Source organism: Pinus tabuliformis, chromosome 2_1 (assembly GCF_031772625.1).
Source record: "Pinus tabuliformis cultivar Carrire ecotype Pingquan chromosome 2_1, CPIR1, whole genome shotgun sequence".
In the NCBI taxonomy this organism is placed as follows: Eukaryota; Viridiplantae; Streptophyta; class Pinopsida; order Pinales; family Pinaceae; genus Pinus; species Pinus tabuliformis.
The window spans coordinates 661,454,128-661,467,248 of NC_142299.1; the positions used below are offsets into that span (position 1 = coordinate 661,454,128).

At 38.0% G+C, this 13,121-nt stretch overlaps 1 protein-coding gene across 1 annotated transcript in view; it reads right to left on the minus strand.

Annotated features, from left to right (window-relative positions):
• Positions 1–13,121, minus strand: part of URE (urease) — a 393,081-nt gene that overhangs the window by 322,418 nt on the left and 57,542 nt on the right. Inside the window, exon 3 of the mRNA XM_089403154.1 lies at positions 5,497–5,602. Coding sequence (XP_089259280.1) covers positions 5,497–5,602 — 106 coding nt within the window. The remainder of the gene's footprint in view (positions 1–5,496; positions 5,603–13,121) is intronic.

Genomic DNA, 13,121 nt, shown 5'->3' on the forward strand with positions numbered 1-13,121 from the left:
TCTGTCCCTTAACCGTTTGATTCCCTCAATAGGCAGGCATGGCTTGGAGGTTTTTCTCTTTCTAATAGACGAATAACCGCATTCAGATATTTTGGGTGCGCTTGCAAGGAGCTCTCTCTTGACAGAGATGCCCACAATCTCTTCTGTTGATTTCGGTTGTGTCGCGCTGTAGATGCCCATGATATTTCTGTTTCAGGCTAGTTGGGCATGCTTTGTTGCGCTGCAAATGCCTCTCGACCTCGGTTTCTCTTCAAACTATTTAATAATGAGTGTTTTCTGTTTTACACAGAAACTACTGTAATGCTGTAAACTCCCACCAATGTTTGTTCCTTTCGGACTTGAAAAGTCTTCAAAAATTATTTATTTACCCATCGGGCTGCCCTTTGGGTCGCTGTCGCCTATCGCAGATGGCCCGGTCCCTTTGTTCTCTTCGTATTTTTGCAATATGGCGAAAACCTTAAAAAACATGAAAAACCGGCCTTTGTGGACCTGAAAACATATATATATTTCACCTCTGAAACACATCGGGTCCGGACTTCATCACTATCGGCGCTGCCAAGGTTCCTATGTATTTCGTTAAATAACGAAATATATGAAGAATGCATTACAAAATGCTTGGGCGCGGACTTGAAATATTATGGAATATTGTTCAAAATGTCGTCGAGTCCGGCCTTATCGCATCGCACATAGGAATATGTAAAGGCCCCGCCCCTTTGGTCAGCACCGATGCAATAATGCGATGCGATTTGATCGCAATCACATATCGCTATATGTAAAGGCCCCGCCCCTTTGGTCTTCCCGATCTGCGATCCGCCGATGTGATTTGGGTCATTGATCCGCGTATGCGATTGACGGTCCTCGTTTAATCGCCGATCGCCATCACCATCACCATCGCCCCATGGTCTGCGCCGATTTGCCTCCGCTGATGCGACCCGCCAATTAGATCTGGGCCGTTGATCGGCCAGATCTAACGACTGTTGTGCCTTCTCACTTTAAGCCTGTGATTTTAGAATTTTAATGGTTTTCAAGCATTTTCGGCCTCCCACTGGTGTATTTCCTCCCCTTTAAGGGCTTTCCTCCTTCGACCATTTTGATTTCGAATGACCCTTAAGAGGATTTTGAAGAATCTTGGAGCACGCTTGGATCCTTTGGGATAATTCTTAAGCAAGTTTGGAGACTTTTAGGACATATATGGATCCATTTTTGGGCCGTTTGCCTCCAAGGCTAACAGGACCCATAGACTATTTTTAGTCTCATGGACATTAAAATAGCATTCATTCATTCATATATATATTCTCTAAATTTGTAAGTACCAACAACTCTGCACTTTAATTTCCTTTTTATCCCTCTTGGTGCTTCCTAGATTCAGAGTTAAAATGGATTTTTTTATGAATAAACATGACCACGGCCCTGAACAAAAATATTTCTACCAATTACAAGTCCAAGGTGAGAAGACCAAGACAACAGGACCCATAACCTCCATACCACTTTTGACATAAATTGGAGTCACAGTATGTCGTTGCCATTTTAGGTAAAAGCATAAGGTTATAATGCAAAGGACAAAAATAAATATATAACAAATGTAAAAGACATACTATATGATAATATGCAGTCAAAAAGGTGGTCATATCCAGAACATAAGGGACATGATTATCCTAATGGACGTGACTGCACATAGAAATTATTAAGTGCAAATAACAGTGAATAAAAAAAATTACCATCTCATTGGGTTAGCTCAAACGGTTCAAACACATTGTTTCAAAAGAGAGTTCCCTGTGAGGTCTACAGTTAGTGTAGTTCAGTTCCCTTGGCTTACCATCCACTAATTGTGAATGAGCTCTCCATATGGGCATTCCTGGGAAGATGGAGGACACAACAGGCGTGATAGGCTCCATACCACTTTTGACATAACTTTGATTGTCGAGACTCACAACTCAAGGTCTGTCATTGGCATTTTAGGTAAAAACATAAGTTTATATAATGCAGAGGACAAAAATAATAAATATATAACAAATGTAAAGGATATACTATATGATAATATGTAGTCAAAAGAGTAGTCGTATCCAGAACATAAGGGGCACAATCATCCTAATGGACATGTGTAATGTCCCCAACTCAAACCATGAAAACTAATAGCAAATCGGCTGTCCTTTCCTTGGCTTACCCAAGAGGAAAAGGACACAAAGCCACATTGGGTTTGGGCACATGCATGTGGATTAGTGCGCATAGATAAGATTGAGCATGACTGGGAGTTATTTGGAGCACATGCATGAGTGAACTAAAGACAACTGGGACACATGCACTGATTTAGGAATGATTTGGCACTTTTCTTGGAGTTAACTACAGCGCATGCATGCATGGGGAGATAACTGAGAGTGTAGTCCAGTTAACTAGGCGCATGCCTTTTTCTCTCCCACTTCACAGCAGTTTGACATGAGTTAGATCCAGAGTATCTCCACTAGACTGAGCAAATGCTTTTTCTCTCCAGTTCTACTTCAATTGAACTCAAGCGTATTCCCTTAGCCATGCGCACGGCCATCTCATCCTAGTTCACCATCAAATAACCGAAATGCATGGAAGAGAACTGCATGAAGACTAGTGAGTTAACAATGCACATCTCCTTGAAACCTTCTCTTAGCTCCAGCGCTTGAACACTTCACTTTGGGTTGTCCTCAAGTCAACAAGGCACACCAGTTTGAGTCTCACTAATGCGCATGGGTTGAAGGCAGAATCTTGCATGGATAACTCAACTTCCATAGTTGATAAAATGAGAAAGTCGCTTTGGTAGCTGTCAGCAGTATATTGTGAGTTTTCTATTCTATGCTGCTGCAATTTTGGGCTTAAGGTCTGACAACCTTGAGTATCCCTAGTTTCAGAGAGACATATGAGCTCCCCCTAGTCAGAAGGGTGTGTTCCAGTGGAGGAGTTTTGGTTTGTGAGAACCTAACACATCATCTTTTCTGGGCTGCAATCATTCATCACACTTGGAGGTCGATTTGGAGATAAAATTCAGAGGACAGTTTCAAATTTGTCTTTCTTTCAGCGAGTAATCTTCATATTTAAAATTTCAGATTGTTATATGCAAATAAAATTTCAGATTTTTATATGCAAATAAAATTTCAGATTCTGTTGTGCCCTCGTTTTGGAAATATTGTTATTTTTCTAGTATCTCTATTTGCCATTTGGGGATATTACAGCATGACTGTACATAGAAATTATTAAGTGCAAATAACAGTGAATAAAAATTACCAACTCAGTGGGTTAGCTCAAACAGTTCAAACAACTTGCTTCAAGGCAGAGTTGCCTGTCGAGTGTACAGTTCTAGTGTAGTTGAGTACCATTGTGTTACCAGCCACTATTGTGGCTGGGCTCTCCATATGAGTATTCTGGGGAAGATGGAGGATCCTGTGAGGTTTTCTTTGGAATATATACTATGGCTGTGCTCTCCATCTGGGTATACCAAGCAAGACGAAGGATCATGTGAGGTTTTCTTTGGAACAGACACACACACACACACACATATATATATAAACTCTAATTTTTAAACACCAACAAATCTGTAGTTTGATTTCATTTTTATCCCTCTTGGTGCTTCATAGATCCAGAATTAAAATGGATTTTTCATAGGAACAGACATGACCACAGCCCTGAACAAAAATATTCCTACCAAGTACAAGTCCAAGATGAGATGACCAAGACAACTGAAGCCATAGGCTCCATACCATTTTTGACATAACTTGGATAGTCACAGTGTGCAGTTGGCACTTTAGGTAAAAGCATAAAGTTATATGATGCAAAGGAAAGAAATAAATATATAACAAATGTAAAAGATATACTATATGATAATATGCAGTCAAAAAGGCGGTCATATCCAGAACATAGTTTCGGAGAGGCATATGGGCTCCCCCTAGACAGAAGCGTGTGTTTCAGTGGAAGAGCTTCGGTTTGTGTGACCCTAGCACATCATCTTTTCTGGGCTGCAGTCGTTTATTGCACTTGGGGATTGATTTAGAGATAAAATTCAGAAGACAGTTTCATATTTGTGTTTCTTTCAGCGAGTAATCTTCATATTTATAATTTCTGATTTTTTTATGCAAATAAAATTTCGGATTCTGCTGCACCCTCATTTTGGAAATATTGTCATTTTTCTAGTATCTCTATTTGGGGATATTACAACATGACTGTACATAGAAAGTGCAAATAACAGTGATTAAAAAACTACCAAGACAGTGAGTTAGCTCAAACAGTTAAAACAAATTGTTTCAAGTCAGAGTTGCCTGTGAGGTGTACAGCTCTGGTGCAGTTGAGGACCATTGTGTTACCAGTCACTATTGTGGCTGGGCTCTCCATATTACTATTCTGGGGAAGACAGGATCCTGTGAGGTTTTCTTTGGAATATATACTGTGGCTGGGCTCTCCATCTGGGTATTCCAGGGAAGACGGAGGATCCTATGAGGTTTTCTTTGGAATATATATAGAGCATGATCCATTCTCTGTGCTCGTGATAATCCATTGAGTTCCCCCAGTGAAAAAACATTAGCCATTCCATCTTCTGAAATTAAGACTTTCGATGTCATTTGGCGTACAATAATCTCTATATGCTTATCACCAATTCGTACCCATATATATACTCTAAATTTTCAAACACCAACAAACCTGTAGTTTGATTTCTTTTTTATCCCTCTTGGTGCTTCATAAATCCAGAGTTAAAGTGGATGTTTTTTATGAAAAGACGTGACCACGGTCATGAACAAAAATATTCCTACCAAGTACATGTCCAAGATGAGATGACCAAGACAATAGGCTTCATACCACTATTGACATAACTTGGATAGTCACAGTGTGTCGTTCGCACCTTAGGTACAAGCATAAGGTTATATGATGCAAAGGACAGAAATAAAAAATAGCAAATGTAAAAGATATACTATATGATAATATGCAATGAAAAAGGTGATCATATCCAGAACATAAGAGATGTGATTATCCTAATGGGGGTGACTGTACAAAGAAACTATTAAGTGCAAATAACAGTGATTAGGTAAACTACATTTAACTAAGGAACTACTTATCCCTAACACTTCAGCGTGATCATAACAAACACATAAGTTAGGGGCACACAACCATAAGAAAGAGAAAAGGCCATTAGCATAAAAGCAATGTACTTTTGTGCACATTTGCGTGTAAAAAGTGAACACAAATACAAGCCAATGGCATCCAATAAGGAACTAACCAAGATAACAAGTAAAATATGTTGAAATACAACATAAATGAAAAATACCAAGCTTGTCGCTTAGAAACATGCATCCATACGACAAATCATGGGATCTCCTTACATTTAGCAACCAATATCATAAAACGTCTAACAATGAAAAAATAAACTCTAAGAAGGCTCCTTTCTTTGAAATTAAGGTGCCTAGGGAAAATGCCAAATAGGGAAGGCATAAGGTTGTACGCAAAACTTCCAGCAAAATATGGAGTTGAAAGAGAATATTTAACCTGGAAGGAATGACCCATGTAACGCAAGTTCAAGATTGCCATCTTCACTTGAAATTGGATTGTGAATAGTAACTAATTTCGTGCCATCTGGAAATGTTCCCTCCACCTAAAGATTAGGATCACTTATTCATCAAATGAACATATATTTTAAAAAGATCAGGCATAAAGATAAATGAACTGAAGGTCTATCAAATTCACAAGGTCAATTTAGTCACAATATAAATATGAAGAGAATAAACAACGATGCATGCAGAATCATGAAAGAGATATTGGAAAACAGCCTCATTAACATTTTAGTTCGAGCAAGTTCAACTTTGCTACAAGATACCACCTATGACCAAAACCTATATTTTCTTTGTTTTCCACAGTTTCAATTTCACTAAAACCAAATTATATTAAGTCGAATTTCAAAGGCCCAAAAATTTACTTGCCACATAACAAGAAGTTCCAAGTGGCTTGAAAATAATTCAAATATGTTTTCTTGGGCTCCTCCTCATATTTGTTTCAAAACATTTCCAATTTTAAAAATTTGAATTTGTATGGATAATAATATCTTTATTGGTTTGTGGGTTGGGAGGAGGAAATCAGTGTTTGAACGTAGAAGGGGCAAAAAATTTAAAATACATCCCACATGGTTGCCATCATTGGTAATAATTAGAAAATGATAGGAAAGAAGAATATATCTAACATTCAAAGAATTTGCATATATCCTTAACGTTAAAACTTTACATACATGTCAATGTATTGGTAAACAAAACAAAAAAAAAAGCATTTGCCAACATGCAAATGCAGTTAGTTGCTATCAGATGACATCTATTAACCATTGTTTGGTTTTTCATTGTAATTATGTATTATAATTTCCTAGCCCATTATACGACAATCATATAAGGGTGCAAGGGTGAGTAGAGGTTGAGGTGTGTGTGATAGCAGCAAGGATTTGACCTCTTGCGGCCACCATGGGAGCTGCCTAGGCCATGATGCATTGGTGTATGTCTATTCGTGATAGTGATCCAAGCAATTTATACAAACAAAGAAGTAAATCCAAAGATCATTCTCCACCCCCTAAATTTGTTGTACTGCATTGCAAGGACGTCAACTAATGTGTGCATGCAGTAGTGCATTTCCTCAATGCTAAGCTCAGTGTAGCAGCAGTGTGATTAGGTTATAAATCCTTTGAGGAATGGCGCCCCTCCCTTTGTCAAATTTAGAGCAAATTGTAGCAATGTAGTAGGAATTCGTTGTGGGGCTCAAGCCCCATCTTTGAAATAGATGAACAATGTCGTTATTAGGGAGGAAAAGGGTACAACCCTAGTGATTGAGCACGAATTTTGTGAAGAGATCATCTAGATTTACAATGGTATGGGCCCATGGGGTTTACACATTCACCAGAAAGTTTCCCTACAAGTTCTATACCACCCAAGGGTATGGGTGTTACAATAATGCTAGAGGGGAGTAAGATTGCAATGTCACCAATTGAGGGGCCTTTGCCTATGCAAGACAAACCAAAGTTTAGTGAGAACCAAATTTTAGTGAGAGACAAAATATGGACCTTGTTCCCCCTCATATAGCATGACGATCTTGATCTACATTGAAGACCATGACACATCAAGCTACATGCGGTATGTTGGCTTATGAGCCATATTGCACCGCTTGGATGCATATTTACAATTGATTACCATGTGGTTGGCATCCTCACCACACATGTCAAATTGATAAAAGTTGATGTGATGGAGTTTTTCACTTGATAAGAGACACATTGATCATGCACACTCTTATAAACACTTCCCTTGTAACAATTTATCTACTGTACCACTATGTGGGTGTCGAGGTGTCCTTTTGAGGGTTGTCAACTTGCAGACTTATTCATCTCTTGTTATTGCCCCTTACAATGCTCTACTTTAGAGATTGCGTTCAGCTGTCTATTGGTAGAGTGCTTTGGTTAGAAGACCATTTCCATCATTGGTGGATTCATCTTCTTGTTTCATGGCTTTTCTAATGGAGCACTCTCCCATTTGCACAATTTTCTAGATGATTAGCCTCCCAACGCCTATATTGGTGCATTGTCCATGACATATATTTCTTTGTTGGAGCATAGATATGATTCCTTGATATGATTGACTTGAATTATGGGAGCACTTCCTCTATCATGGTTTTGGTGGTAGAATTATTGAGGAGACCTAACTAACTTGCATATCTGGCTAGGTTATTCCTCTTGGTGCCCATGGTTTGGAGTGGGGTGGATGGTTTTGAGCACATGGTGGCACATGGTATTGATTACTTTATGCATATTTTTGGAGGACATGCAAGCATGCATGCACATTATGCTAGGCCATTCCACTTTTGGGCCCCATATATTTGATGCATGGCATCCTCATGCACATTGTTCTAGAGCACCTACCTTGTTTGGTGGAGTTGGGCATTGGTTTTGGTATGCATGAACTTGATCTATGCTTTAGCACATTATTTGAGACCTAATTTATCCATGGATATGGTTAAAACAACTACAGTGACCCCTCTTGTACATATTTTTAGCTAAAAGTAAGATCTCTTGTTATTGCATGTTCATACAAGGCACCTTTGGAACGGCCCTCACTCTTTCATTTTCAACCATATATATTCTGCAATCATTAGTAACCTTTTGCATGTTCAACCCTCATAGTTACTTCATGACTCCAAATGTCCAATTGAATAATTGGCACCAGTGTTTCCCCATCACCCACCTTTAAATTAAACTCAATAAATCATCTAAAAATATGTTTCATTGATGCAACTCTTCCTTTCATGTAAGCCATAATTTGCACAAAGCTTTAATATTCCGAACCATAGGGATACCACCCTTGTGTCAAAGAAGAGTCGGCCTTGGGAGAAAAGGAATGCCATTTTGGTGATAGTGATAAGCCCTCTTGATTTACCCTCAGGCTTGCAATTTGTACCTTAAGTGCGAGATCAACCAGTAACATCTTTTTCTCTATTACTAAGGATGAGTTCCATTTCCTTTAAATTTGATGAAAACTTCACAACATTGAATGAGCATAAGACTTAAGGCTTATTATAAAAAAATCATCTATTGACTCCACATAAACAAGTCATGTCAAAAAAATGTTAAAATCTGAAAGTTCTATGGAGAAACTTAAAAGTTCTTCGCAGAAACTTGAAAGTTCTATGCAGAAAATTGAATGTAATTTGCAGAAAACTGAATGTTTATGCTAGGACTTGAAAGTACTTTGCAGAAAACTAAATGCTCTATGTTGTTACAATTACTTAGAATGCAGATTTATTTTTCAAAAATTTTCAGGTCAGCAATTGTAGATAGAACATAAACTTAAGAATCATATGAAGATAGCCAAGCACAAATATGAGACACTAAAAATTAGGTCCAGTGACCAGGGAAAAACCCCTCAAGGCAAAAAATACAAATGATTCTTCTTCTATTAAGTTTCTTCAATTGTTCAGCAGAGTACAAAGAGAGAGAATGAGAATGAATAAAGTCACCAATGTTTGATCAACTTGCAATTGAAGTGCTCTTGCTCTTTGCTTGAAGATCTCCTCCTCCTCTTGATTAGATCTTGTCCTTCACACTTGTTCCAGCTCTTCCTTTTCTCTTTCTCTTCACTTGTTCTCACACTTCGCTTGCACACACTCAACACTTGCTCTTGCTTAAATAGATGAGAAAGGAGAGGAGTTACAAAATGAATTCATGCCTTGAGCCAACAATAGGAGAATCGAATTCCATGAGGGAGGAGTTACTTGAGGAGAAATGTAACTCATCCCAAGAATAGAGAGAGAGGTACACTTGTCTTGAGGAGTTACAATTTGAATTAGGGAGAGAGAGAGTTACACTTAGACACGAGAGAATATTGGTGAGAGTTACAAATCAAATTGAGTAAGGGAGTTACAAGTGCATTTAATGAAGAGGAGTTACACTTTTGCCATACATCGAATTAGTGAGGGAGAGTTACATTCTCTTAACTGTGGAGTTATTATTTTATTCCAAGAGAGAGGTCTGATTTGCCAAGTAAGAGATTTTCAATTTAATTGACTCACTCCATGAGACTATTGAGAATTCTTTATTATTAATCCATTAAAGGTGAATGACTTTAGAGTATTTTATAAATAACGGTGCCATAATAATAATACTACAAGGATAAAATATTAATTCTTGACTTGTATAATCATGATTGATTTGATTTTAAAGTGGATTCCATATGTCGAGATCATCCTTGATTATTAGACATGACTTTTTATTTTTGGAAAGTCACTTCCAAATTGAGAAGTGACTTACTATTTTTGGAAAATCATATTAGAATGTCAAAAATGAAATTTTATTATAGGTGGTTCAAACAAAACTGAAAGATATGATTTCTTCTAGGAGAAATTCATCCCTGAGCTGCCAAATATTAACATGAAATACTCTTCAATGAGCTCTACACAAGGCATTGTTCACCAAATCCTTGAACCAAAAGGATACTAACTATAGAAGAAGGATGAACAGATTAACCCATGGATCATGAAACACCATTGATTAAGAACTTCAGTTTGTTGAAAACATAGGATTTTGTTTCTCCATTGATTCAAGGCATTCTAATCCTCAAAGCAATATGGTCACACATTGGTTGAATGAGAACTATTACCCACCAAAAGTGCGTAACCCATAGGGGAAAATTTTCTTCTCATATGACAGCTAGCCAACCAACTATTAGTTTTTGTAGCATCGGACAATTGTTCTAGTCTCCATTTGTGTCTAAGAGACTAAGGAACATGAGATCTTCAAAACCCATAAAACGTTTCGCAATATAAGCTTGTGAAACGCCTTAATTAAATTAATTAACCATCATTTAAATTTTTCCTAAGTCTAACTTAGGAAAACTGGTTAATTAATAGGAATTAATTAAGGAAAGTTGATAAAACTCTGGAAACTCACATGGATTGAGTTTGAAATATTCTTAGTCATTGATGAGAATTGAGCCAACGAGAGAGTATAAGAGCAGGTCGATGGGGATGAAGAGAATACACTTGAGCAATTACAGTGAGACAAAGGGAGAGAAAAATTCCTTGGCAGATTGAGCTATCCAGTTGCAAAGTTCAAGCCAGAAGGAAGCAGAAGAAAGAGGGAGTAGAAGCAGTGATTTTCGGTGAAAGTTTCAATGTCAGAGAGTCAACAACAAAAGTGTCGCATATTTTCCTCAGTGAGGTTGCGCAAAGGTAGCGCAGGCAGCTTTAGAGGGAGATCAATTTCGCTGGAAAGGAGGTTATTTAGTCGTTGGTGGCCGAGAAAATTTCCAGAAGACCAAGCAAATCGTCTCATGAGGCAGAGGAAAAATGACATATTCGAGCAGTTCCTCAGGTAGTGTGGGTATAGTCTGCACACAGGTAGCGCACAGGCTCACGTAGGGCCAGTGCGAGCAAACAGATAGAGCTAGATTTGGAGTTGGGATCAATGTTGGGTGAGATAAATTGTCTCACTATTATTTTTGGCCAAATTATCTTGTTGGAGGATAGCCAGATTGGCATCTACATATTGCACTTAGACTTTGTTGTTGCATATAATAAAATAAACCCTCATCTGTTGCACCAGTTTTCCCTTCAAGGTTTTTCTAGGGACTTTTGTCCAAAAATATTGGTGTAGTTTTTATTGTGTGTGCGTGTGCATCTATTTTCTCAGTTCTAGTTTATTTTCCGTAGCATAATTTTACTGTGAAGAATTGCAAGGTGATTTATTCATTGTTTGTCGTAGAAAATAAACTGCATAATTAATCAGTTAGAAGAATAAATTTCCATTTGTTGCATTTCAAGGAGTTTTCACATGGTATCAAATCAGAGTTTGAAGAACAAATTAGAGGCTCAATAGTGAGGAGAATTTTTTGCAATTTTTTAGCAAAAATTCTCAAATTTGCACAAACCACCAAGAAATGTGAATTGCAAACACAAAGGGTTTGATTTTCAGTTTATAATCAGTAGAAAATTTGATCTGCCTTAGTTGTAGAGATTTGCAGGTGTGGATTTTCTGGATAGAGGGTTCTAGAGAGCAAATCAATCAATTCGTTGAGAAAATCTGGGCGCAGTTGATTTACAACAAGTTTTGTAGTAGCAGATTAATGTTGGGTGGAAGAGAAAAACACATGCAATTATACTCGGGATGTCTTTAGTAGATTTTTCAGATTTCTCCAATATGGTCGCAGATAGATTTGACATTCAGGAGGCAACAAATTTGTCTTCTAGATTGGAGGACAAATTTGCTCAGATAGCTTGCCTCTCTAGCTCAACTTCACAGGGAGTCTAGTATATAGACAGTGGAGTGTCAGCTCATATGACAAGAGTTAGAGAATACTTCTCCAACTACAAGGAGTAGCAAATGGACTTCCAGATTTAGATGGGAAACAAGAGTAAATGTAGTCTAGTCGTAGTAGGTATTGTTACCACTCAAACTAGCAAGGGTCCTAGAAGGGGATCCTATAGAGCAACTACTAGGTCAAGTGGCAACAATGGAGCAATAGCCCACTGTCACCTCAGCTAAAGCTCCCTTCTCTTTACGGACTTTCACCGATGGGAGGAGTCCCGATATGAGAGGAATCACGAGGATAGATAGATCAATGATAGGATGTGGAGTGATTCCTAAAGCCTATTCACAAGAGAGGCTCAGATAATTGGTTTACTTGCTTTGAAAGCAAGGTGATTGCATCTCTTAGAAGGGCTTAGAGGATGCCTAGACCTAGGGTTGAGAGGTATTTTCTTGATATGAGGTGCCCTAAACCCAAGAATTCTAGGAAGATAAGGTTTCTAAGCGATCCCTGTGGAATTGGAGTTGCAAAGTTGCAAAACCACAAAGAAGACCAAGTGGGCCCAAACAAGGTCAAGGGTTTGGGATTGATTAACACACTAATGGACTTGACCAAGTTAGGGAGGAGAAGAAGATCAAAGGTATTAGATTTGTCTCGAAATGTGAATGCAATGATCCTTAATGAAGCCTCCAACTAAAAGCAAACTAGGGAAATGGTTTTTGAGCTAGGGCTTGGGATATCTCGAGATTCCACCATCGAAATAGCCTCAAATTTGGACAACCTCTGATGACTCACCAACACAGCTTTAGACCAATTTTCATCAATTTCTAATGGCTACAATGAAATTTGTGTGATGCCCTAGATCGTCTTCTAGGTTAGGGATTAGCAAAGAGGGAAAGAAGATGTAAAAGGTATGTTTTTGGTGATCACCTCGGACTAGACCAGTGCCTAGCCTATTGGGAGAATGGAATCAATGTAATCCAATGTTTAAAGATAACTTGTGTGAAAATTCCAATATGGAATCCTATTGCGGCAACTAGTATTATTTCTCCTAATTGATATATTAATTATTCAGTTTATTGCTACGACAACATCGAAATAAACACACTGTAACCTTCACAAATAAAACTGTGAAAAATAAATAGCGTTGGAAACTGAGAAATGAAAGCACACACATAAAATATGAGACTATTATTTTTTAACAAATGTCCCCGAAAAAACCCAACTTGGGAAAACAGGGGAAAATCTTAGTACAATCTGGATACCTGAACTTGGCAATCCACAAAAAGAAAATTTGGGCAAAATAATTTAAGGGAATTTACCCTTTCTCCAGAAGCAATCCCAGCA